General features: G+C 46.7%; 1 protein-coding gene across 1 annotated transcript in view; it reads left to right on the plus strand.

The window, feature by feature from the left end:
- Positions 1–27,598, plus strand: part of CAMTA1 (calmodulin binding transcription activator 1) — a 302,985-nt gene that overhangs the window by 140,951 nt on the left and 134,436 nt on the right. The window contains exon 5 of the mRNA XM_059830126.1: positions 24,232–24,303. Within this exon, the coding sequence (XP_059686109.1) occupies positions 24,232–24,303 (72 nt within the window). The remainder of the gene's footprint in view (positions 1–24,231; positions 24,304–27,598) is intronic.

The raw sequence follows: 27,598 nt of genomic DNA on the forward strand, positions 1-27,598 counted from the left end.
CTGCAGAAAAAGATATTTTTATAAAGATGCCTGTGTAGTTGTGCAAGCACAGGTATTTATTTGTGCTGGTTGCGTTGTGCTTGGAAGGCTTTGGTGGTCTGATGATCCTTCAACAATACTTTGTTTCCTTGCACCATTTATTGTGTGTCTTTTAAGTTACCTGAGGGAAGTTTTGTATTTCAAACTGGGTTTGTGCCCTTGGCAGCAGTAGTAATAGAATTAATAATTACATTTTTCTAGAATTAATAATTACATTTTAATAGAATTTTCGTTTGTAAAGTGCATTACAACTGGTCTGTAATTAATTGCGTACCTGTAATGACACAGAACTGTATCAGAGACTCTACAATAAGAGGATTACAGAAGCCCTTGAATTTTTGAGGGGCTGCTTTCCGTTCTTTCTCATTAAGGCATCTGGTTTCGGGGCAGACCCACCTTTGGGATGCTGAGGTGGGTCGTATGGCTGCCATCAGCTGTTAATTGGGGGACTGGAGGTGGAGCAGGCACTGTGTGTAGAAACTCGTATTCCACATAACCCAGCAAATGATGTCGTGCAAATGCTGGGAGAACCTGGAATTGGCTTTTCGGTATCCAAGCGGTGAGGAGTTGGAGGCCACCTGGGCTGCGATGGCTCTCCAAAGCAGCTGATTGGTGGCTGTTGCTGCATGGTTTATGTCTTGACGGTGCTCGTGGAGCCCCGATCCTCGTTTGCTCATTGCACGCAGCAGCGTGTGCCACCTCCAGCCCCCGGCACGCTGCGTGTGCTCCCTGTGCCGAGGAATCCTGCTGCCTGCAGGAGACGATGCTCTCTACCCTTCCTGGCAGACTGCATCTCAGCTCTGCTTTTTTTTAATGTACTTTCAGCTTTCTTGCTTGTACTGATGCTATTGAAGGATAAAGCATCCTCTCCAGGAGATGGGGGTGTTTTTGGTCCTGGGACTGATAGGAGCATCCATGGGGCTCTGTTGCCACTGCATCTGTATCACCATGGCTCATTCTTTTTGTTTGTTGGCTATTAATAGAGTATTTAATCTTAGCTGGGCAACAGCAACCGACGTTTTTTGGATAAATAAGTCTGCACAGATATTTGGTTTAGGCTTTTAACTTTCAGCTTGAATATATTTATTTCAACTTTTTTTTTGAGCATCCTCTCTGTAGGGATAGTTTGAATGTTTAAATTTCCTCATCACAAGCAAAGGCTGTTAAGTGAGGTGAGACAGACATCTTGGGGAACAGTTCAGAAAGTCAATCCCCCTCTCAGTGTCAGAGGGTAGCAAAACCAGGTAGCCTGTAAAGAAACGTTGGGCGCTCAGCAGAAATATTCACAAGCTGAAGGGAAAAGGATCTTTTCTACTGTATGAATAACACTGTAATGACACTGACAATGTAAACTTAGGTGAGTTATTTAAGCTTGATTTGTTGTTCATAGTAGCAAATCCTGACAGCCAGGGAAGGTACTTTAGAGTGGAGGTAACCAACCAAAGGGTGTTGGGGTCCCGGATCCGGGAGGTGGGCACAGCCACAGGGCGATGCTCAGCCCATGGCTGCATGCTCCCTGCTCGAGCTCATGTTCACTGTGCTGGTGTTTGGGGAAATATTCTTCTCCGCTTGCTCGCTATGCTGGTGCTCCTCTAACCCAGCTGCTTTTTCCCAGCTGCTGGTTTCCCTTGGTGCTTTTCCTGCTTAACCAGTTTTCTTGGACCATCTACTTGCTAAAGTGTGCAGTCCAAAGCTGAGACCCTTTGCATAAGGAAAATCCACATCTCAGTAAGCATTTTGCTGGGAATTGCTTTAAGCAAAGAGTCCACAACCAGTCTTGGACTTCTGTGGGAATTAAGTTTTATCAAGGAAAGGAGTGTTACTTTATGTACTGTAACACAAAGACAGAAACAGGGTTATGTGTCCAATGGGAATACATGAATGAACACAGAAAACTGATTTCTAAATATTTATAGTACTGAGATAATATCAAAGACTATGCACAGATGTGCAGAGACCTACGAATGAAATGAAGTTTAAAAAACAACACTGTGAGATTTCCAGAAAGATTTGGGTTAGACTGAACCCTTTGAAGCATTTACTTTTTAGGAAATTTTGTCAGGTTAATTGATTTTTACTCTTGCACCTTCATATATTTCAAAAATAATAGCCAGAAAGCATCGTTTTATTGAAGTCGTCCTGCAGCTGTGCTTGCTCAGGCAGAGTGCAGAGTGTCTGCCCTGGGTGAAAGCCACCTCCTTATGTATGCCTGAGGGTTTTTAAGCCTTTAAGTGTATCGGTGCCATTCTGTGTTTTCTAATCCTTAGTGTGACTGACGCTCCCACGTCTCTTGGCCTGAGATATCAGCTGCTCCCCTTCCATGTGAGAGCATTTCTCCTCATCCTGCAGCACTTACGCTGCTATTCAAATAATAAAGAGCATTATTATTGTTCAATAAATAGCTATAATTAATGAATCGTGGGCGTAGCTTGCTTCGCTGGTTTACCCTTGACTGGTCCCCCAGAAATAGATGCCTGCAGCTCTCAGGCAAGGTAAGCTTCAGGACAGATCTGCTTGGGCACATGGCGTGCAGGGTAATTTGTCTTGGTTATTAGAAGTGCTGTGGAGGGAGAGCAGACAAGCCTGGCAGTACAAGCGGCTGCCACCCCGTCACGCTGCAGCTTCTCGGGTCCTGCCAGTGCCTTGAAGTCAGCATCTCAGTCCTGAACAATTCAAGTAAATTCTCGTCTAGGGAGAGGGAGGACAGAGCAGGCAGGACCATGGTTTCCCCTTTCATCCAGCCTCACTCTGTTTCTTTCTGAGTCGGGTTTATCTGTGCGCTCTACAAGCCCAGAATTAGCAAGCTATAAAGGTGAGATTAATCAGGCTGAGTAGGTAGGTAAAATAATCTGATGGATGCTGCTGCTGCTCCGCAGGTTAAGGCAGTCAGTTGGGGTGCTGCCAGTATCATCACTGCAAATCCTGCCCGAGCTGATGCTTCGGATATTTGATGAGTACCGATATAAAGAGAAAAATAAGCCCGCAACTGGATCTGTGGTCAGCCCAGACCAGGCTTTGCCAGCCATCCTCTCGGCGCCCGGCGCCGCAGGCAGAGCGGTGCGTCGCGCAGCGCTGGCACCAGCGCGGGCATCCTGGTTGTGGTCTCATTTGAACCAGTTCCTGCAGGCAACAGGCGAACCTCATGTGATTGCCTCTGCTCGTGGTCTTTCCCCTGCTGGCAGGCCATATAGCATGGGCAGCGGCCATGGTCCAGGGATCCCTTCCCACCCATGATTCAGCCATTCTCTCCTTCTCCATAGTCACAAAACAGTTTCAATATTTTATGAGAAGTCTGTCCGCTTAGAATAAGGTAATTGATACAAGCAATTTCAGTTCCCTTTAATATAACAGTTCTCAAGTGTGAAACCTCCTTAGTTAATGATCAGCATAAAATAAAAGTCTTTTTTTAGTGTAAGTTCTCAGTTAATTTTACAGTTCGGTTGAAGTGAAAATATCATTAAACAGGGTAGCATTAAAATTTATACTTATTGGACCTCCCCTACTCTGCAAGGGAGAGATAAGTTGGTGTCTCAACAATCGCCGTTGTGAATCGATCATTCTCCAGTCCCTGTTTCTTGCACGCATCTGACTGCCAGCATCACAAGTGTGAAGAGGCAGGACGACGAGGAGGTCTGGGTTGCAAGCATCCCTCCTGGCGGTGCAGGCTCCGTACAAGCTGCGAGGGACGCACAAGCAGGATAGGTCTGGCTTGTGGATGTGCAGGAAGAAATGTGATAAAATAGCTATTTCTCGGTGCCACATCACCGTCTCGCCCACTGCATGCATCACATAGAGCAAGACTCAAAACGTAAGAGACGCTTTGTACTGCAGGGCACACTGATGAGGGCAAAAATATGTTCCGTGGGGAACATTTGGGATCCTAAATTGCATCCTGTTTGCCAGCACGGGGAGGCCCTAACGGAAGGGACTTCACGCTCTAGCTGAAAAATGCACATTTGGTCTGGGAAGAGCAGCTCGTGGTGAATGGTACAGGGTTCCCATACCAGTGCGGTTTCTGATTGCTTTCACTATGGATGTGAATGCAACTGCCCTGTGACGGATCTCTTCCTTAGGGGCATGTCTCACCTCCAGCCGAGGTACCTGTTTCGAGGTACCTGTTTCGGTGCGCTGGTCCGAGGCAGGAGCCGTTTGCAGAGCCGCGGCTGAGCAAAGTGCTCACCCAGTCGCTGAGGAGCAGCCTGTCCACTTGGGCTCTGGGGTTGGAGCTGAAGCAGGATAGATCCCGGCTTTCCCGCGTTTCTGCCTTTCACAAGTTGAGGATGACGCCCGCCGGGCAGCACGGCAAAGGTGGCAGACGTGGGCGCTTATGTGCTGGGTGTGGGTCAGACCCCCTGGCAGGTGCTCTTGGAGCACCACGCTCACCTGTGCCATGCAGCTTATTTTGTCAAATAGCAGAAGATGCCCAAGATTGACCGGAAACGGTTCTAAAATGAGGTGACTGCTGTTCTAGCCTGGGTTTTGGTGGGGTGCCCAAAATTAGCTCTGAGCGAGCACTGGGAAACTGGTACAGTTCAGAAGAGTCTCCAAGGGTATAATCTGCTCCCCGAACCCTGCAGGGATGCTCAGCTGATAATCACGGTCGATTCCAGCCTTAGCACAAATGAGTCCCTCTCTTTTCCTTGACATCATTAGAGAAACATGTTTTTATTCTGAATTAAATTTGCAAGCGAGCCTTGAAATAAAGCAATGATACTGCATTTTATAAAGCAAGCACTAGCATTGTGAGGTGGCATCCTTAACATTAAAAAGGTAATGCTCAATTCATTAAGAGTGCATACTGAATTTTTAAAAAAAAAAAAGGTTTGAAGAGAACCTTTGTTAGTACTGCTTTCAGCTGTAGTCCTGTTTAGTTCAACGCTGAACTGAAAGAAGTCCTCAGTGTCGATCCGAAGGCCGCGCTGGTTCAGGGCAGCGGTGCGAGGACGGGTGAAGTGCTGAGGAGGAGGCACGCACAGGTCCTCTGTAATTGTTTGCTCTCCGCTTGCGAAGAACAAGGAGCTTTGAAGGGTACGGGAGCTGTGGAGCTTTGTGCTGCTGACAAAGGACAGAGGATGTGGTTTCGGCTTTTCATCCCGCTGCTTTCCCTTCCTTCAAGGAGAGCATTAAGTACACGTTGTGATTGATTTTGTAGTGAGCCAGGGGAGAGCAAGCTTCCTCCCTTGAGGCAGGACAGGTAAACGGCCACGTTTGCTGTTTTTAAAACCAAATTGGGCTGTAAGCTAGACTTTATCAAAATGCGACATGGCAACCAGTGAGCTTGGAAAAATGAAGGCAAAATAAGTTTTCAATTTAAAAGAGAGTTTAACACTGTAAAGGAAGAGATAACGAGGAAACAAACTGTTATTTGCTTGAACTCCGGGAGACACTGTTGTTAGAACAAGAAAGGTGAAAGATGCTGTGTTAATTTGGGGAAAAAAAGGAGTCTGGGGAGTCAAAAGGTCCTGCTTCATGAAAGCAGGCGCACTCAATCCGCTTCACAGAGCGTTCTGCCATGAGCTCTGCAGTGATCATGGGCTCCTTTCAGGTGTCACGTTTGCTCTGCAGTGTCGTCTTTGTGTTTGTTTCAAATTCTGTATCTAATTGTGTTAAACATCTCTTTGAGATTTGTATACGGTAAGGAGACGTTCTCTAGAAAAGGAGCCTCTAAGTCCCAAGGGTAAACTTTAAACCACAAGTAAAATAGCGTCTGCTGTTGATAGATTTTGGGGGGGACTGGAGATCTTTAAACTATTTGCCTGGGCTGCTGTTGGGGAGCTCAGAACCCGTCGGCTCTAGGGCTTTGTGACAGGCTGCAGCTCCCTCTGAGGTGTGGACTGGTGCACGGGGCAGACCCATTCAGCATTTCTGTGCAACCCCCTCGGCCCCGATTCATTTATCTTTGGCGCTTGCTTGAAACAAAACAAAACGAAAAAAAAAAAACCTAAAGACGCAAAGGGTGAGTTTTTAAGGAATGATGCCGCTTGTTTCCTAACAAAGGAATGTTTTATAGCATTATGTCCTCTACACTTACACCAAAGGTGCGGTGGGGTCTTGCAGGGGCTGTGGTTTCACACTGTGATTCTTCAGTCTAAAAGTTTTGCTCTTCTTGCGTGTGGCTCTAAACCCAAATAAATCTCGGGCAAAGAAGTGTCCTGCGACGTGACAGTGACAAAGCTGTCCCCGTCAGAGGCACTGCTCACGGCGCCCAGGAGAGCGTCCCTGTCCTTTGCCCCGTCTGCTTTCACCTTAACGATATAACGTCTTCATTAGCCGCCCTGCTGGTAATCTGCCGCTGATGGAGATTAATAGAGAAAATATTTTCTAAACACTTCTGTATGCGTTTTCATTAATCTATGCTTGGAAAATTAATCTTGTGGGGCGACCTGCAAAAGGTGTTAATTGCAGTTTCAGAGGAGGATTTATCAAAAGTTTGAGGAGGTGCAGCAACAACCGCACAGCGGTGGCAGGAGTTTCAGAGGGAACGTCCCTGTCCTTCAGACTCTTATGCCTAATGCAAATAAAACCATATATTTTTAAAAGCTCTTTGAAGCCAGGTGCGGTCTTGGCTCTGTGGGGGCTGTGTTCTTGCCCCTTCAGGTTCAGCGTGGGATTAGAGAAGAAAGAGTAGGTGAATAATTGAATTAATACCCATCCTTAATACTGTATCATTATTTTTGAAGACTGCTCAGATGGGGGGTTTTTGTTGTGCGGGGTTTTTTGGTTTTTTTTTACAGTTACCGATAATGAAATTTGGCATGAAAATGAAACTGAGTGTGTTATGTGAGTGGCTTAGGTATGATGATGATTTATTATCCGCTTTTACTTGTAAAAGCACACTCAGTAAATTCCTTGTGATTTGTAAACCTACAGGCAACGTATTGCGTAAAAATGATTAATTGGACAGCATAGGGAACAGATTTCTGTCCGCTCATGGGACTCATTTTTAATGACACTTTCTGCGGTGTTAACATGAGGTTTGGGGAAGCGAGCAACCCAGAATTTTCTGTGTTTTCTGCTTTTCCTTGAATCTTGAACGTGAGTTGGTTTCAGTGACTGAGACAATATTGCTTTTCGATTTTGTGCTGTAGCCGGCTTAAGTAAGACTCAGTGCACGGTCAGTCTCAACGAAGCATTTTATCTTGGCAGTAAACAAGTATATAAGCGCGTATTCGTGCTTCTTCTCCCAAATGCTGAAAAACTTCTGTTTGCAAAAAGGAAACAATGTTTGAATTTACGCATGTCGCTGTGAATCTTCCTGTGATCTGTCCGACACCATGCATGTCTGGATGCTATGAATTACACGTGAAAGTATTGATCTTCTTTTGAGCTATATTTAGCCAGTGAAAATTTTAGGAAGTGTTTGTAGTTTCTCTGTACGGATACCGGTTTTGTAAGAGGGGACTGCTCTCAAGGGATGGCATTTCACCATTTCCAGCTTGAAAAAAGCTGAAATAGTAAGTAATTTCATGTTCAAGTAACATTTCAGTTCTTGCTCAGATGACATCCTTAATTAGATCGGTGCATCTCACCTTCGGGGAGCTGAGAATGAAAAGCAGCCCTCCGAAACAGAAAAGTCAGCCTTTGCAGACGGGGGAAATGAGGACCTCGGAGCTACTCTGATAAAAGCTAAGCTATTCTCCAGCAGATTTGTTTCCTGGGCCAGCTGTGTCCATCCCTGCAAAAGGACGGAGGTTTTTCGGAGCACCTGGTCTGCAGAAGCAGGAGAGACGGGACTCAGAGCAGCAGTTCAGCATACCAGTCGTGCTGCTGCTGCTCTAAAGGAAAAATGTCTTTTCTGTTTACGTTAGTGAAGCTGTACTTCATACTCGCATTCAAGGAGAAAATAGTTTGGGTTGAGAAAAATGCTGATCTGCCTTACCGAGTAAAACAGTCTGAGAACCAGGGGAATGAAAAGAACAGACCTAATGGCATAAAGCTTAAAAGTTTATTTTAGGAAGTCTTGTGGGCTTTTCCAATCACTGTCAGCCTAGAAGAAATGTTTTGAATGTTTTAATTGGCTGTGATGGGGAAGACGGAAGATTCCCTCTGCATGAGAAGAGGTGATGTACTAAAAATGATTCAGCATTCTGTTTTGTCAAATATCTCACCAGCGCTGTCTTGCTTTTTTTGAGAAAATATGCAGAAAGCTCTTTAGAAGCAAAACTGTTGAAACTGCCAGCTAATCACTTGACTTTCATTTGCCGATGCCCTGTGATTGCCTGGGTCTCCTTCCCTCTGCACCATCACCGGCGTCTGTACGCGCGGCGGGCCCCTGCAGCCCAGGGTAGAGCCAGGGAGGTGTGCTGCACCCGGGGCTGGGGCAGTGCCCGGCTGCTGCCGTCACCCTCCGCGCAGCGAGGTCTGGGTGACCCCCAGGGATGTGGAAAGCGCGGCCACAGGGGACTTTGCAACCCTCATTACCTGCTAAATAACCTGCGGATTCGATTGATGCTATTTGTTAGTGTTTTCAGCTTCTTAGTTAAAAGGTACAAAAGGTTGAAGAGGGATGTGTAAGATCCCATCTGTGTGAGCAGAGTTTATAAGATTAATTTGTGTGAAGGCTTGCATCTAGTTAATCCATAATTAATCAGCAAAGCCCACCAGTTCTATAATTGGATGCTAGTGACAAGTTAGTTAAAGAAAAATTAAATCCCTTCATGTCACGTTTGCGTATGGGAGACATTGCAGATTCCATACTCAATCGATGTGCCTTTGTTGTGGGTATCTGGTCATTGCTGTGGCAGCTGAGCAGCTGGGGAAGTGTGGGAGCATCTTTACCAAGCGGCAGGTACACGGTCCCAGTACGGTGGAGTCGAAGGTCTCGGGGCCACGCAGTAGCTGATACTGCGTGGGCAATACATGGCAGGGCTCTCGGAGTGTCTCTTCGAGGAGAATAGTCCGTGCAGAAGAGCATAGGGACAGCTCTTTGCGGTGCAGAACCATACTTTTTCTGCCCCCCAGCTGAGCGGCCCAAAGGACAGGAGGAAAGGGACAGTCCAGACCTAAGGTCCAAGATGCCTCCACCTTGAAGTCCCGTTAGACCTGAAAGAATGCAAATAAACCTTTTCTTGGCCACGTGGAGGCAAATCCTCTTTAGACATCTATACTTTGAATACCAGTGATAGAAATCACTATTATTTTACAAACGTAAAGAAAATTTGCTCTTAGCTTGCAGTTTTTGCTTGTATTCTTCATAATGTCTCAGGGCATGTGGAAGATACTTGCTTTTGTGTTTAGAGTTTTATTTTCCTTCCTCAACAGTCCAAGTGTCGTAACTGTTAAATAGTCCTAAAGAACTCTTCAGAATGCTGAGCAATAACTTGCAAAATCTTAGAGATAATGTCACCTCAGGAAGACACAAGGAAGGTCTTTGAAATTCTGCCGTTAAATGGATAAAATGGTCTTGTGTATCTTGCCGTAGCTGACCTCTTCCAACGTTCATTATCTGTCATGAAAATGAGCTTTCCATTCTCTGATAAAAAATTAATACAAGTAAAACATCAACCTTTTTGCTGCTTATTGAATGTTGAAAACACTCAGCTGTTTGCTGGTGGTGAACTTCAGTAAATTTAGGCACACTAATCTTGAGAAATTAATGCTTTGCTGTTTGGGTTTTTGGGACAGGAATTAAATATTTATAAGTTGGTTGCAAGCAATATAAACTTAGTATTTCTACAACAGCTTGTCCAGAAAGACGTTCTTAAATACTTGCTTACTGTAGCTCCTGCCATGGCTTGTGAGCGATAGTGAAGCTCTAAGGATTTTAAATTGGAATGGGAAGATGTAGTATTGGCATTCACAATAATTTCTTTTAGGTTGTGTAAGTGCTTTTTAATTAAGGGATTCGTTGGAAGGAGGTTTGAAGGCCAGGTCCTTCCAAGTTTTCCATGCACTTAGATTCAATTTTCAGAATTCAGGAGCTGCTGAACACCTTAAATAACTTCCTGAAACAGGGAAGGGAATATCAACTTCTGAAGCTCCCCTGATGGAATACAGATAGCCTTGCCACAACCGCGCTCTCTTTCCACTCGGTATTTTTGATGCTATAATGTGAATTATGCCACCTTTGCAAAGAACTTGAAGTGACCAGACAGGGAAGACTGCATGTTGATCATTGAATCACTGACTTCAGTGGCTTCTGGTCTCAAATGTAAGTGAGCGGTATAAAGAGAACAGGACCAAGAAACTGGGTATCTCACAAACCAGCTGAATGCGCCACTTTGTAGGCACAGTGTAGAACGTCTGCAGATAACTCCAGGGCTAATTTTGCACAGGAGAGGATGCCAAAAAAAGATTTCGGCTAAGGCTTCTGGTCCATTCCAGCACAAAACTAATCCAAGCTAAAACTGTGTGTATAATTAATAGCTCCCAAAAGTTCTTTTAGATATTTATATATTTGCTGTAAGTTGCATGTGTTAGACTTGTCCTTATTTACCCGAATCTGAAAGACGGTGAATGCATCAGACCCGTGTGCGTCACGCGATGGCACCCTGTGCCCTGCACCCCACTGTGGTCATTAGCAGACGTGGCTTTTTTCTGTCGTGTGTGTGCAAAAAATACTGGCTCAGCCTGCATTTCCCCAGGGCATTATCAGATTTTGTCTAGTTTCCCCATGCTGTAATCATCTTTTTTTTCCCCGAAAAAGAGATTCAGCCAGATAATAAAAACTTTTCTAACTTCTGTGCAACCTGCCTGTATGGTGGCTGCAATAAAGGCAACTGGGCTTGAGACAGTGGTGGTGTTTTTATGGCAGTTAGTGGATATTTAACATTCACATTCTGAGCCCGTCCTGGTCTCTTTCCCACAGATGCAGTATTCGCTTTTCACCCTTCTGGCTCCCCATTGGGTGTCCCGTGGGATTCGCTTCCCTGCTCTCTCCCTGGGTCCCTGTTGAACAGAGCACAGCCAAGAGCATCCCAACAGGAACCCAGGGTAAAAATCCAGATCCAAGGTCAGGCAGAGGTATTGATGCTCTCCCTGTCGATGCCTCTTGCCCCGGCTTTTGTCATAGCTTTGCAGCGCTCCGAGTTATTGAATTATTCAGTCCTTTGCAACCCGTCTCTAATACCGAACTCCCTCTTTTCCATGGTGCTGACTTCCAAAGGCTGGCTATCCCCTGAAAAAAGAGTATTTCCTCTTTGCTCATTCTAAGTTTATCAGACATTAATTTAATCAAGAAACCCTTTTTTCTTACAGCAAATGTTAAAATGGAATGACTAATCACTTTCTAAATCTTTTTATAATTGTGTATTTGCTACCTCAGTCAAGTCTCCACTAAGAACAGCTCAATAATCCTTTTTTTGTGCAGTGTTTCCTCAGATATAAACGTATTTAGACCTCTACCTATCTTCATTAACCTCTGCCGAATCTGTTCGGTCTCAGCCCCCCTAACAGCTGAGACGACCAACACAGACGTTAATGGTTTGTACAGGTCTGTATCTGATTTTCCATTTATGTTGTAGTAGACATGATTAAAGCTTTCAAGTAAAATCGCAGCTAAATCCTGTCATAGCCTAGTCCATTATTTTTTTGTTCTCCTATTAGGATTTTAGGCATTTCTTTGACATATTTTTATTGCCAGATTAGGAGGAAAACACTTGACTTGTTTGCAACATTCTCATTATATTGTCTTTATAACATTTCTAAAAGAGAATAAATGTAAAATACTCCTGTGTATTGTGGTCATATTTCAGTCTGACGGTAATATGCTCCATGATTTTCCAGCTCACAATTCTTCTAACCTTGTGGTGACAGTCAAGAAACCCTCATACCTGGGGACACGTGCGGTTGCACAAGCTGCTGGAGTCTAGATGATGTGCAGGGACCTGGGTAATGTCTCTGTCCTGTAGGTTTTATGTATCCCACTTGAGTAACTGCCAAGACGGTGTTGGGTTAGAAAACAGACTCGTGGAGCCAAAGCAGCCTGTCGTACTGCTTTTCCTCTTATTAAGCCCCTGCTGATGTCAGGGTCATTGGGCTGCTTTTCCCTTACCGGAGAATATCTGAGTCTGGGTTTCACATTAAGCTTATGTCACCCAGATCTGCCCTTAATAATCGCTTGCAAACTTGGACTGTTTCATATTTAACAGAGTGTCATTAGACCATCCATCCGTAGAGCTCATGCCACCCTGTTTGTACCCAGATCCAAAAGGGACATCTGTCTCCGAGTCCCTTTGAGGTTAGGTGGTGGAAAATGCTGGAAACCTTGCCCAGTGAGAATCCTTGCATCCTGCGTACCCGGTCGTGCAGAGGTTGCTTGGAGCGTGCACTGTGTGCAGCTTGATCCGTCGATGAGTTTTCTTACCCTTGCATGACTGATACGGGCCGTCAGTGCCCCAAACGCCTCTAGCCCAACTGCGCCGAGGTGGTTGTCCCAATGACGCAGGGGCTCTAACCCTGACCTGCCGTTGCGGCTTCCCAGAAATCTTACCAAATATTCCCGTGTCCCCAAGGGATGGTAAGAGTGCAGGACTGTTGATAATGGACAGGCTGACCTCACATGTGCCACATACCTGATGTATCTCAAGTTGGTAACCTGTGTCTCAGCCTCGCTTGGATTGTCTCTAGGACACGTCTCAGAGGCAGCTAGGTGGGAACAGAAGAGAGCAGCGGGTGGAGATGAGACCATCCACCTCTCCCAGATTTGTTCTAGTACAGAACCTTTGGTATTTCAAATGGGTAGTTTACTATCAATTTAAATTTGTTTAGCCTGTTTTTCTAGACATTCATTTCTTTGTCTTTCTCTCCTAGATTAGTCACTAAATAGCAAACGTTTGTATCTCTGTGAATACTTTTGGTAAAGGTGTTTGGCCACTGTCAGCTTTTTGCCTTATGTTTTTTAAAATAAACAAAATAGGCTGTGCTCCACCTCTTCTACCACAATACATTTTTTCCGGTCCTCTCCTTATGCCACCCCAGCTTTTCAGCTGCAGACACCAAATCTGTTTATTTCTTTCGATCTCTGGTTTCCTTCACCTCTTCAGCATTCCTTGAGTATGCGTCCAAGAACCAGATTATCTCCCTTCGCCCTGGTGTTGCATGGCTGTCACGTGAAGCGGTGTGCAAGCTGTGGCTGTGTAATCCTTTCCAGAGCCCTCACTACCCTCCAAGAAACGTTCCCCCATCTTGGAGAAATGGTTACTCAGATGCTTATTCTCCTTGAAGGGAGTTCATCTTCCCAAAACATCCTGTTCCCTCCGCATGATGACCCTGCCCATGCTGCCTGCTCCTCCATGCTCCTTTGGTCACTTGTTACTTTTTTTTGCAGCAACTCCCAGTTTGTCGTCAGGTCACTGATGCAAAGCTTTAATAGTGCTGGGCTTCGATTCCTGAAGAGCGTGATTGCGAGACTCCGATTTTAATTTCCAGTGAGTGGCCACGAGAAAGGCTTGGCAGCAGGATGGCTGTTGCTTATTTTGAAGCAATATTGACTGGTGTATTCGCAAGATGCCTATTAGCTTAATATCCAGAGCCAGTTCATGACAAACGCCTGCTTCTTTGTCACAGAGTTCAGATACATCTTGTCTGCCAGCAGAGTGGAACTTCTCTGTAAACTTCTCTTTCATGGAAGAGAAGGTGACGTTATTCCTGAGATTTGGATGTTTCATAAATTTTTTTGGTCATTCAGAGCATCCAGAAGAGTAGCTTCAGAGCAGTGCTCACGCTGCATGGCCTCTCTCCTAGGTAATCCTCCTAGATATCAGTGATTTGTGCTCAACCTTGCTCTTACCCATCATCTGAAACATCTCTCAGGTCTCCAGAAAACCCTGGAGATTATTCTAGAACATTCAAGCTGGCGGTCGCCAAGCCATGGGGGTCTTTGTGGTACAGGAAAGCGATGGGCAGGAACTAATTTGGAGCAGGATGCTGCGCAGGATGCCTGGCTGGGTTATCAGCTGCTTCGGAGCAGTCCAGTGGCCTCCAGGGTGCCCGGCTGGGTTATCACGGTCATCCCCCGTGGGGGGTATCTTTTATGATTTACTGTTTTGGGGTTTGGTGGCGAGCGACGCAGGTAGCAGGGAATGAGGTGGGTAGTGTGAAGCCTTTTGTGTCAGATTAGGAGATGGTTTGAAAAGGGTATTTCGTAACTAATTGGCCGTGACCGCTGGCCCTAAGGAAACTTTCAGCTCCTGGAAAGCTCGTAATCCCGTCAAGGATCCCGTGCACGCTCCCCACTTGAATTGTTCCCGAGGGAAAGCTGCGACATTTTTCTCCTATGTCTCACAACTTTGTCCCTATCCAGGCAGCATCCTTCCTGTATGGTTCTCACCCAGGCCACGGTGATTAAGCACTTAAATTGATTAATCAAATTTCTTGTGATGAGAACTACTGTCATTCATTAATCTGAATGGGATTATAAATAAGAGTTGGCAGATAGGGGAGACAAACATGTTGACAGATAGACCTGCTGCTTTGAATACAAATTACACCGCTGCATCTGGAGGGGTTTAGCTCCTGGCAGCCTCAGGATATAGCTTCCCTAAAGGTAAAATTAGACTGAGATTAAAGTATCCCCGGATTAATAAAGAAATATGCATTTATGAACAGGCAGCTACTGCAGGTGGGTGTGCAGGGCTGCATACCAACGATCCTACAGCAGGACCGGGCTGTAGATTTTGCTTCCTATGGAATTCATGAAAGATTTTATGAGGTTAGTTGTAGTCAAAACTCAAGGATAACCCAATTCCAAGTGTGTGGCTAATACCAATTTGAGCAATAAAGTAGCAGGCTAGCGTGGGCAGTTCCTATTGAATCGTCTTGCAGTTGACAGCATCGCAAATGACAGAAAATTCGTATCAAATTTTGTGTTTGTAGAGATGCTGTCTAATGTTCACTTTTTGGAGAAACAGCACCTCGTGCTTTTCATACCATGACTTAGTGCAGGATGTGGTTTAGGCGACTTAGGAAAGATGTTGAAACCCTCGCCACGCTGCAGGCGATGGCAGAATTCCCACCAACTGCAGCAGGGCTGGAGTTTCGCCGCCGGGGGATTAGGTGGCTCTGCAAGTCGTTTCTCTTGTTGCAGAGCAGCAGGCAGGATCGCTGCAGAGCATGCTGAGATTAAAGCTATCGCTTCTTGTTGAACTGGCCTCATGCATTTCTTTTCATAAATATTTAAAGAATTCTTATTAAAATAATTACCAGTTTAAAAAATTAAGAGTTTGATAGCTGGCACGTAGCATGCTGCGGTGTTGTTTCAGTCTGCAGTGGAAGGTCAGGAAACCAATGTGCTTCTCGCCGTCAAGGAAAGGCGAATTTCTCTGCGTTGACACTGCCTGCACCTGCCCAGCCTCCCCAGAAATGGCGAATGGGTCGGCAGCGAGGTCCGTGGCCAGGCTCCCTCAGACGGGAAAGGCAGGGACTTAGACAGGTTGTAAACAACCTGCAGAAAGGCTTGACCTTGGACTTTAATTTGCTATTGAGCTGCAGGTAGGAGATCAATGGGTAAGTGCCAGAGGATTCGATAGCCAGTGGACAGTACCAGTCAATGCTCTTACTGAAAACACAGGCTACCAGCAGAAAGAGCAGGTACTGAAAAGAGAGGTTTGGGCAGGCTGGAAAACGCAGTTACCCGCTTGTTTGTTATTAGAATAATTTAAGCCACTGCATGACAGCCCCACTGGATTCGTAATAACATTTCTGCTTAACTTTTCCCTTGCGGCAAGTCTGATGGAAAGAATACCGTGGTGCCCGGCTGTGCAACGGGCTTTGAACGTCTGCACGAGGCCGTGCACGGGGCTTTGATTACCGAGCCCCTTCCTGCGAGGAGAGTGGCTGTGCACCGTTAGCGTCATAATGAGGAAGGTGGGAAACCCAGCGGGAGTTTCTGCCGAGGCGGAACCGCCGAGTCCCCATCCTCTTTTGCTCCAACGTGGCACCTCTCCCCATTCCACCTGTGCGGCGAACCTCAGCGATGGCAGCGCACCAAATTCCCGGACCCAGGTTTTTTGGACTAGGGAAAAAAAACACATGTGCGTTAAAAGAGGAAATGTCGCTATCCTTCAGTACCAAACAGGTAACACAGTTTAGCGTATCTCTTTCTCATGCATCAACATAATACATAGAGAGTCTAAAGACTAGACCTAAAGGAAGTAGCGCTCACTGGAAAAATCAAGGGAAGATGCTAAAATGCATCACTTTCTAGCGACTGATCTCCTTCCTGCGTGTAAGGAAGCCGCAGCAAAGTGTACCGGAGACGGGAGTCATTCGTGGGGATCTGAGTGAGAAGTCTTCAGGTGAAGAGCCATAGTCTGTGCGGCAGGACTATAGTAAAGAAAGGTCTGAGGATCAGATTGGGAGGGTGGAGGAACATCTGTCAGACATACAGTGTAGGATTGCAGGCATAAAATTAAAATTTTAGAATTTAGGGCACCGAAGATTGGTACCCAGATACGCAGATTTCTGCCAGTTAGCCAATGTTGTTAGAAGAATATTTCCAACAGTAAGAAAGTTAAAACCCGCAACCCTTGCAGTGACTTCAGAACTCCACAGAGGGAAAACAGGGTTTGAAAAAGAACCCATTAAACATTTAAATATTTCATTAAATATTGAACATTTCAAAAATTGCTTTCTAACAAGTCCCGAGGTAAACAGAACAATATTTGGTAACAAAAGCTACCAGAAGTGACAAGGTCCTGCAACGAATAGAGCTTGGCTCTACATTTTGAGGCTGCGGTAACCTCTCCTCCCTTGATTAGCTGTCAAACAACATACCTGGGCTCAATCCAGAAACTGTTATCTAGGTATAACTACTGGTGACATCAAGGGCATCAGGAGGGTTTGAAACACGTCAGAAAAAGAGCCAATAGGGTTAAAACCAAAATTCTTGCACCAGGCTGAATGCCTGAGCGGTGCCTGGTGCCCCAGTGCTGCAAAGAGGTACACTGTGGTGCTGCAGCTGTGCCAGCTGTAGCCTAAAAATGAAGGGTCAGGTTCTCCGGGGTTTTGCAATCGCATGGAAATTTTAAGATGGATTTTGAGATCTGCTGTCAGTATATAGGGACTCCTTGCCCAAAATGGCAAACTATAAGCAATTGCTTACATTTTGTTGACATAGATAAAAGGCAAACCTTGCCCGCAGTGCAGATCACTCCAGTGCTGAGATCTGAGCACGTTTTTTGCGCTTTGCTGAATCAAAGTTACTGTCTATAAATGTTGGAGGAAAATCCAAACCCATCTAATGTCTGTGTTTCACTAAGATCAGGAGTGAGAAAACATGTTTAGCAGTGGTTCCGTTGAAGATTTGCTGCAATAATAGGAAATTTTGGATGCCTTCCTACATTACGACTTTTTTCCCTTTTTAGATCAAATTAAGACCTCCAGGTGCAGCCCTCCTGCACCCCTGCCCCCGCCCCGGGTGATTCCTTGGCGCTGCAGGGTTCAGCCATGGTTATACCTTCCTATTTTAAAAAGCTGAACTGGGGCCGGTCTGTACAGAGAAATGTTGAGGTTGGTTTCTTGTCGCATCCCTGTCAACTTGGTGTCACTGTGCATCACTTTGCCCTATGAGAATTGTCAAAAACGTGCTTCTCCACTCGCTTTGCCAAGCCCCGGTCGTTGCTCCCCCCTCCCCAGCTGCATCTAACTCCGGGGAAGGAAAAGTAAGATTGATGGCATTAGGTTCCCCTGTTGGGGTGTTGGCATCGAGTCAGGGGGTTTTATAGTAGCACGTTGGCTTTTCTCGCTGGATTTTGATTAATGGAGCAGGAGGGAGCCGCTGCTGTCTCCCAGCTCCTGCAGCTGACAGGGGTGAGCCTAATCTGATGTTTAAACGGATTTGGAACATGTCCGTGGCTTTAGCATCCCTGTCCTGAAGGAAGCACCATCTGCTACAAGATAACCCAATCTCGGAGGGCGTTTACTTCAGGTCTGTTGGAAAAAGAGAGGCGACACACGTAAAATTTGAGGGTTTTCCCTGATGCTTGCTAATTTGGTGGCCAAGAGGCAGCTCATGTTAGAGACTCGAGGTTTTCAGTTGCCTTGCTTTTCTAACTGTGCTCTGCCCCGTCAGAGAAGATCGGCAGAGAATTTTGTGGGTACTTGTTACTGACACAGATGGAAAATCACTCCTACATGTAAAACAAATTTATTACTACAGACAGCTAATAAATTTCTCTGGTCGTGATTTGTATGAAAGCCAGAGAAATCGGTTTCAGGCAGATTGGGTAGTGTCTCTGTTGGGATATGAAAAAGTTGGGGGAAAGAATGGGGTAACAGTGGTATCTGTATGAAGAGATAATGGAAATGTCTGTGATAGGGATGGGAGAGTGGGTTTTATTGTTGCATTTTGACTGGTACCTCCGAAATGTAGGTTACTGCATTGAAGGATGCTGAGATGAGACCTTACAAGCGGCTTTTCCATTTTCCCTTCTGTGTCTGAGAAACCTGTACCAGATGCAGCCTGCATGCTATCGCACAGCTGCAGTTCCTGCATTGTACCTTTCCTGGTGCAGTGCATGGCTGCGCAGGCTGAGGGTAAGGGCAGAGCTTGGTTGGTCTCAGACACAGCCGCTAATTTAGGAGACCTGTACCCTCTCATCAGGGTGATGGGAAGAATGAAGGTAACGCCTCATTTGGCTTTCCCGGGAGGTTTGATCCACGGTAGCAGCACCGCCACTGCAAGCAGTATGCTATTCCCTGATGGAAATTGGTGGAGAAGCTCTGAAATCGTTGGTGTAATTACAGAAGGAGATCCCGTGCAGTACGGCAGTGTAACGGGGATGTGATTAGCTGCTAGACTTGAGTGCGCGCTGCTCAACACCACCACGAGAGCTAAGAGCGGCGGCGGTGGGTTTCCATCCTCCGGTGCTACCAGTGTCACAGGCCATTGAAGCAGTTGTTGTCCCTGTTAAACATCAGCATTATGTTCCTACCGGGGGTTTTGATGTGCTGCTGTGGGCCATGGGAAATGTTAGGTTTGATTTTAGGGCAATCGGCACCAGAACCAGCTTCCAGAGATGAGCCTGCCTTTGCTCATCACGCCGTCGCAGAGCAGAGGACTGAGCAGAAGCCGGCACATGTTGGAGCACGCGTCAGGGCAGCTCTCGGGGCCTGAGGCTTCCCTGGCATTGGGCTCCTTGGGGTATTTGGTGGTCGTTTCTCTGTGGGCTTCTGGCTCCTACCATGCCTCAGGTGGCTGCAGGCAGCAGCCTTTCTTTTGCAGGTGCATTTGCTTGATTCAGGAGCCTTTTCATAAGGAATTTCACATCTCCTATTTTGATGATTTCATGCTTTTTTTCTTTTCTTTTTTTCTTTTTAAACCATGTTTTGGATTTCGCTCATCTGGTAGTCAGATTCCATTATTTGGGGCGTTTTTTACTGCTGTTGCCATGAGCATGTTCGTTTGAAAAGACTGTTTGTTTAGGGATTTCAATGCAAATCCCGAGCTGTTAGGGTTCGCACAGGGAACACGTGCCCTTTCCCAGCAAGTTCATTCCTCCCTCTCTTCTTTCCTCTCCAAAAGAAGCAAGGAGGATCTGAAAAACCAGCTGGCAGGGAGAGAGGGACGCCAACACAGCTGCTCCTTGGGAGGAAGGGGACATCTACGATGCCCCACACTCGGGGGTTTGCTGTTCAGGAAAGGCACTGTGGCAGGAGCGTGCATCCGTGGTGCCGAGCAAGGAGCCTGGTCCATCCCTGCCTCCCCATAAGCCAGTGGGCAGAGGGCATGGTCCTTTTTACAAAATAACCTGTACAGATCCTGCTTGTGATGTCTGCAGGCCACTGGGGTGTTGGAAGTTGAAGCCCTACAGCATGAAATACTCGAGTATATTTTAATAATTTAGATCCACAGGTCTTACGTGGTTTGTTCTCTAAAGATTGATTTAGCTTCTTATTAAGGGAATTGGGAATTCAGTGTGAAAATCTGAACAAAATCTAGGCAGTTTTTTTTTTTTTAAATATCCACTAGTGTAACTTATTGGGGAGAAGAATTTCAAAGCCTATCCGACGCTATCTTGAATTTTTGATTGTCTTGCTTTCCTATTTCTATTTCCAAAGTGTTCTTGTTAAGGAAGAACACCTCAGCATTATTGTATTATTTTTAAATAAGCCACAATCACTTTAAGGAGCTCAGGATGAAAAAATCCACTAATACTTTGATCCCCGCCCCCTTCCAGTTTTCACAAGTTTGATAATGCAGGATGTGGACTGCATATAAATGGAGGGGTAGGCAGTTCTAATTGCACAATTCTCCCGCTCTTCCCAGAAAAGGGCCTTTTCTCTTTAGTTATCCATCGATTTTAAAAAGGTGCAAGATGAAGTGGAGCTGGTAGGGCCTGGCTCTCCGGGAGCAGCGTGGGGGCCGTAAAGAAGGTGCTTATAACCGTGAACTTCTGGAGGCAGGTATGGATTTCGCATTCAAGGGGAGCTGCGTGGGTCGTTGCTCTCGGCTGGTTTGTCAGCGCAGAGAGGGATCCCCCACCACTGCAGGACTTCAGGACCAAGTCTGTGCGCCACCCGACTCTGAACGCCGTGTAATTTGCAAGGACAAGCACACCCCTCCCCGAAAGGCAACCGTGGCATGCGCTGTGGGAGCCAATGCTGCAGCGCTGGACTGTGCCGCCGCCATGGGCATCCCTGTCCCGCCGCAGCAGTGGGGACAATAGCGATCCCTGCGGGACAGCGTCCGCGTCCCTTGGCTGGTGCCATCTGGGGCTTCTCCGAGGGACAGGCTGATGCCAGCTCCCATGCCACGTGGCTCCCGCAGGAGGTGACGGCTGCTCAGGTCTTGGCCTCTGTTCTCAAAACAGAAATCAATAAGCTGCTGAAGTGGCATTTCTCCTCAGACAGTTCAGAAATGCCGTTTCTTTTCTCCTAGAGATTTTGTAAACTTAAAAGAGAATCACAAAAAAAAAATGTTCTCCCCTGTCCAGCCCATTAATTCAGCCTGCTCAGGACAGAATTAACCTTGGCAAGCCTTCCAGAGGAGAGAGTCATTCTAACCTTAAAAATCTGCTGATTAAAGCTGGTTTCAGGAATTCGATTTCACTTAATGCATTGGCTGAGCGCCCAGCCCGGCATTAACATAGCCACAGACACACAGGCCTGTGCGTTTTTTACCTCCCTGAAAAAGGAAAAATAAATAAAAAAAGAAAACCCAGCTAATGAAACCCCTTTTGCCTGTTTTGAGCAAGAATTCATTTTAAACACTCCTTTAGCTAAAGGCATTAAGTGTGCCCTGGCTACCTGTCTCCTAAGGCCAGCTGGGGAGGTAATTCCATTCTCCTAATTAGTTGCAGCATCGCGTGTCGAGCTGTCCTCTGCCGACCGGGCGCTTGGTGGCCCTGACCCGCTGCGAGGCAGAGGGGTTCATCGCCGCCCCGTGTCGAGGGCGGGGGTCTGAGCGAGCCGAGTGCGGGAAAATCGCCTCTGTGCGCCCTCTCCCTGTAAACCCACACGTACCGTGCTATCAAACTTTAGATTTTGTGTCATCTAACAGTGTCAGGGTGTTTCTCCCACCGCAGTGCATTTCTCTGCAGCCACGCGATGTCTCAGTGCAAGCACACAGTGCCCGTGAAGAAGAGTTCCCTGCTGTCTCTCCGAGGCCGGGGCGCTTGCTTATGCGTGGGTCTCCGTCATCCCAGCCGCCCAAGTTAGAACGCCCAGCCCCAAAACATCAGTCCAGAACTAGATTCCCATGTCATGCCATGTGGGGAAAAAAAGAAAAGAAAATGTAAAAAAATCACTTCTGTGTTCTGGATGCTTTGTAAATTATGTGAACCGTTAGGGTTTTCTTAGTGTTTTGCTGAAACGTTGAAAAACAGTTTCATGGAGGTGGGATGCTTTTATGTACTTCACTATTGACATCTCTAGAATTATATGCGAGACAGATCTGGAGATAGAGGGCAGCTTTCCTGCGCACTAAATGCGGTGAGCTACAAGGAGCTCAGCATTAGTGCTTGTCATTATTTTTTGTTTTAATCATGGTGAAGTTTCGATCGACTTCACAGCAAATCAGGGTTGTGAATCAAGTGGGGGTGTGCTGATATATAAAGATAAATATTGATGTATGTCGCACGAGCCGCTATGGGTGTTCCTTGCTGTTGCGAAGGCTCCTCCAGCGGCATGCTCCAGACCAGCTTTCCCATCCTCGCTGGGACTGGGAGATGCTGCACCTACCAAGCTGCTTTCCAAAGCGAGGGGACCAGCTCTGAGTCAGCAGGACTGAACATTAAAGACCTTTGAATGCAGCCCCTGGTGCCGTGCAGCCAGGAATCACTGTCAGGGATTATCTTAAACAAACGGTGTCTGCGTTTCCCCAGGCTGAGTAGTGGGATTTAAACATTAAGCTTTTCTTTGGATTATTTTCTGCAGGTTTTTTTCCCCCTGTGTTTTTCCTCCCTGCTTTTTTTGTGTGTGGCGTGTACCCTTGACAGATTTAAAAACATTATTAATCTTTGTCATTTGTATTTTAAAAATAACTCGGTGATAGCAGCCAGCAGTCCTTAAATCCTTTTTAATTCAGGGCGACCTTGTGAGCAGTGATCTCGGGGAGGAGACGCTGCCACCAGCCTGCCCGTGTGCTTGCTGATGAGTGTGCACGTTTGACGACACACCTCCACGCTCGCCCTTACGGGGCACGCTAACGATGTCGGGGCTGGCGAGCTTGCTGCTTGCAGCGCGTTTTCACAGTTTGTGAGGTGCCTTCCGGACAGAAGGATTATAAATGAAGATTTACTGACCCTTTGTGTTCGTGTAAATGGCCGGTGTCCTGCACTGGGGGGATGCCATGGATGGAGCCCTGTCCCGGCGCAGGCTGGTGTGTGGCCGGGATAACAGCGTCAGCAGGGCACTGAGCGTGGGTCACCCCCACCACCGCTGGTGACGCCTTGATGCCACGCATCAACCTTCACATCACTGTTGATGCCGTGGCATCCGTATCTGCAGAAACAGGTATTCGAGAGAACTAGGATGGTGACTTAGTGATAAGTTTTTTCCAGTACCCGTCCGCTTAGGTCCCACTTAACACTGTTTAAAGACTTGCTGAAGTCTGGCCGGAGCCAAGGCCGACCCGTCCTGCAGGCACTGCTGCTGGGAGGATGCTTGGTGACGATTCCCGCGCCCTGGACCGGTGAGGACCCCCTGATAGGGTGCAGACAGGGCTGCGAGCGAGTGAAGAGCGTGTTAATCGTGAGAGTCGTCATAATCGATGCAGTCACTGGAGTAAAACAAAAAAAGAAACTCCCCTTAAAAATCCCCTGCAGTTGGATTTATTTATTTTTTCCTTCTGTAATGGCAGAATACTGGTGTGCCTAACATACGCATGGCCCTCAATCTTCCAGGGGAAATATCTGAAGAAAGCTGCGAGCAGATTGCTGGGCTGTTGCAATCTCTTATTTAAGGAAAACTAATCACCTTCAGTATGGGAGAATATATCATTACATGCACACCCATCCCCCATGTGCACTATATTAAAAGCTAGCAGAGTCAGAAAATAATATTGCTTTCTTAATAATAAACAAATCTTGTGGACAGGAATTGTTCCGGGATCTTTTAAATTAAAATCAGTTTTGTGTGTTTGGTTTGCACTGGGCTTAGCTTCCAACCAACAGCGGTGCTGAAAAGTTTTAACATACTGGAAATTTGATTTTTTTCCTGCAGAAAGAATTCCTTAACCTTACTTATTTCAGTTAATCTGAGAAGCAGAGTTCATTTAAAAAAAGAAGAGGGAAAAAAAAGTACCTGTATTTTGGCATTTTGCTCTATAACATACCTGACAGCAATTTTTTCTGTTTATAAACCCTAGATTTTCAGTTTAGGTACCTGTGTGATAAACAGTGGAAAAGAGATGTTTGCGTTGTGTTTTTTTTAAAAATAAAAATATGTTGAAGCAAAGATTAAAATTCTGCTAACCACCACCACCACCTCTGTGTTGTGTGTCGGGATGCAGAGCGCCGGGGGGAGACTCCGTGTGCTCCGTCCGCACCTGGATGGCTGAGCCGCGGGTGAACACAGCCCACTGGCGCACCGGGGGCTGTTAGGAAAGTGATTCTGTAACCTGTAGCAATGTTTAAAAAACAATTTTGGGGTGCTATAGTCTGGCGTTGTGTGTTACCAGTCATGGACTGACTTCGGAAACAACATCCTCCGGTGGCAGATAACGCGCTGCCGGTCCCGTCCCTGGCACTGCCTCCTTGGGTGCTGGTTTCCTTCGCTAACCCGACTCTGCTTTCTCTCTTTTTGTGTCCCTAGTGCTTGTACGGCTGCTACGTCCATTCCTCCATCATCCCCACGTTTCACAGAAGGTGCTACTGGCTTCTGCAGGTAGGATGACGACAAATTCCTCTCTGATGGGGTAATCCGGTCGAGCCCATAGGGCCGTGTTTGACTGCTGCCAGGGAGGCTGGCGATCCCGTGTTTCATTGTTTGGGGGGATTTTGTTTGTCTGAAGGTGATGGGGATTTTCTTAGTTGTATGTCTCTGTTCAGCGGTATGATATATTTTCTCTGGATAAGTTTCTAGCAAATATATAGCTGATGGCAGCTCAAACATTCCCGAAACAGAGTCAGCCAAAGTGAGTTTTCAGTTGTGTTTTCCCGTTCTGAAGCGAAGCAGACACCGGAGCTCAGGAAGCTGACTGCTGTACTGGCATGCGATGGCATGGGAGAGAAGTCAGCCCGGTGGCTGTGTTTGAATTTGGGGTGAGCCTTGTGGCCAGCCTTGTGGTGGATCTGCTTTCCTCTGGTGGGGAGTTTGGTCTCGAGGGAGTTTTTTGGGGTCACTCAATGATTTTTCTTCTGGCTGTTGTGGGCACAGCGAAGCCCCTGGAGGAGCCAAGCAGAGTTTTCCTCCTGTTCCTGCAGGGTTTGGGTAGTGGCCGGATCCCCCCAGGGCTCCTTGGGCTGCAGTGGGTGCGCTCGGGTTCATGTGCAGGAGTTTGCCCAGGGTGGGCGTTTGCTGGACCAACATGCTAACCCTGTATTTGCCGAGCTATTTATGTTATTGACTGGTTACCTTGCTTACAGGGTGGAAGCAATTTGTTTTCTTTTGATAGAAGACAGCATTTGACACATATTGTAATAATATTATTGTTTTAAAGATTAAACCCAGCAGTCCTGAAAACAAACAGGTCTGAGGAAAGTGACATCGGGTTCAAGAAGCAAATGGAAAATAAACCCTTTTCCCCCCGGTTTTGCAATTGCACTTCCATATTAAAAAAGAAGGCGCTGCTGCTGTGACTGGTGCATGAAAGATGACCCACAGTGGACAGTGCCCGCGCCATGGACGTATTCAAAGGGAACGTGCACAAAATGTCACTGTCCTCTATGATGTTTATGTGCGTCTCAGCTCTGTTTGCATCCTCTGCTTATAAATGCCGTGTGTAAGTAAAGGGGAAGATACTTCGCTGCAGCAGCAGGAGCAGCATTTCACCTCCACGGAGGAAAGCTGTGACTCCACTGAAAACGCAGCGCGACCATGTCAATCCTGCAGACATTTAGCGCTTTCCCTGCAGCCTCTCGAGGTCCTGACCTGCATCCATGGTTGGATGCAGCGAGCAGCGAGAAGAGGGGGAGTGGGGTGTAGGTACAGCTAAAGAAGCCATTAGATGTTCACAGTTCAGTGTGCCGAACTGAGCAAAACCTCTAAACTTACGGTCCAATTTGCTTGGGGCGGTAGATGGCTACTTGTGTTGCTGTTCAGCATCCATCTCTGCCAGTGCCCGTGACGGATGGTGTGACACAAGAATTCAAAGGAAACTGAATTCCCTCCGCATAACTGCCGGCACGGCAGTGCTTCCCCAGTCAGTGTCTGTTACGGGTGTCCCTGTGAAGGCAGAGAGGACCACGGCGGGTGGAATAGCAGGTCACTTGATTCCTCTGCTCTTGCCTACTCAGGAACAGGAGTTTGGGCTGGGGCTTGGTGGAAGCATCCTCCATCCACCACCCCGGGAGCTCGGGGAGGTACCAGTACTGCACAGGGTTGAAAGCTGCCGCAGGTCCCCCCGTCGTCACCGGTCTGCAGCAGCCCTGAGCCCAGGCGCAGTCACCACAGGCGCTGGGAGGTTTCCAGCATCCCTGAAGGGCAGCTCAGCTCATGAAATGTTTTCACATAAACTGAAAATGTTAAGGAAGGCCCCTGTTTCTGAAGAAATTCAGGGCAGACAGCAGAGTCCTTCCTGTTAGATCCCAAGAGGAACAGATGACGCAAAATCAAACTGCAGAGCTCCAACCTAAAATTGGGCTGTGACCTTTAGGGAGATTAGCTCCCAAACAGCAAAGCTTTTTCCATTACCTTTCAGAGAGTATTTTCCAGCTTTGCCCATCTTTCCATTGGGAAATTTCCCATGATTTCAACCCGTTATTCAGCAGCCTGAGCGATGCTCGCATAGCCCGACCACTCCCTGACCACGGACAGTCCCCAGACCCTGCTCTGTTGCAGCCTCCCCTCGTAGGTCACCCCTCAGCTTTAATCACAAGTCTTGTATTTCTTCTTATTTTTGTTGCATGCTATCTCAAAGTATTGCTGGACTTGGCTGTTGTGGCAGTTAGCAAACTGACACCTAATGAGTTGCATTGCAGCACCATAGGATCTTCTTACCTTCACCCTGAGGTCTGGCTCGTTCACGTTCGGAGGGGGTGTGTCGACATTTAGGCCATCATCTTTGCTCTAATAATTGCTTTGGATTGAGATGAGTGAATGGGAAGTATGTTTCTCACGAGCCTATTTATAAAATGTGATGCAGGACATCTCGCTGTGAGTGTAGTATACTTGTATTCAGAAACAAGGACACGTTCTGCCTTCGCTGTGGGAGGAATAGGGGTCTGTGATTCATGACACCATCTCCCAGGCATCCATGGGCATCCTTCAATCATGCTTTCAAGGTTATGCAGCTGGAGAGAAAAGTGCTGGTCAAGAACCGATGACGCTTTTCTAACACCTGCGCAATGTTTCTGTTCAGCTCCACAGTGAATTTGGGGTGAGTGAAAGCAGGAGAGAGGGAGGAGGTATTTTGTGCATCTGCTTCAGAGTCTTCCACTTCAACACCACCCAATAAGTGACATTTATATTCCAAAACAGGTACAGACAGGGCAACGTTTAACATTAGCCTCCAGCAGAAGGTTTGGCTTTTCAGTTCACAGAGGCAAATGGGTGATTTTTGCTTTTTTTAGAGAGTCTGGTAGTACCTTCCTGGGGTATGGCGCTCTCTGCCTGCGAGTCTCTGGTCAATAAGAAGTAAATACAACTAGTCTGCAATCCCACCTGTGTTTTATGGGGTGATCTTCCTCTAAATCCTATTGTCAGGTTAGATATTGATTAAAAATCCCCATACAATTGCTCTTGATCTTTTCTGACTAGCATTTTCAGCGTAAAGGCCAAGACTCAAAGAAGCCACAGAGACTACGGGTCTCTCCTGTGCATCTATGCTGTGCTATAGCCGTTAATTACGTGGTGGGATCTGATTTCTTACTTAAACAACTTTGCATTGTCATTTATGATTACACAATGTGCCTTCTCCCTGCAGACTGGTCAAAGGGATAAGAGATGAAAACCAGTCAGCTTGAACTGTCAGCAGGCAAAATGCAGTTTTCTTGAGTCCCTGCTACAAGAAGTTATCCTG

This window comes from Gavia stellata, chromosome 27 (assembly GCF_030936135.1).
Source record: "Gavia stellata isolate bGavSte3 chromosome 27, bGavSte3.hap2, whole genome shotgun sequence".
Classification (NCBI taxonomy): domain Eukaryota; kingdom Metazoa; phylum Chordata; class Aves; order Gaviiformes; family Gaviidae; genus Gavia; species Gavia stellata.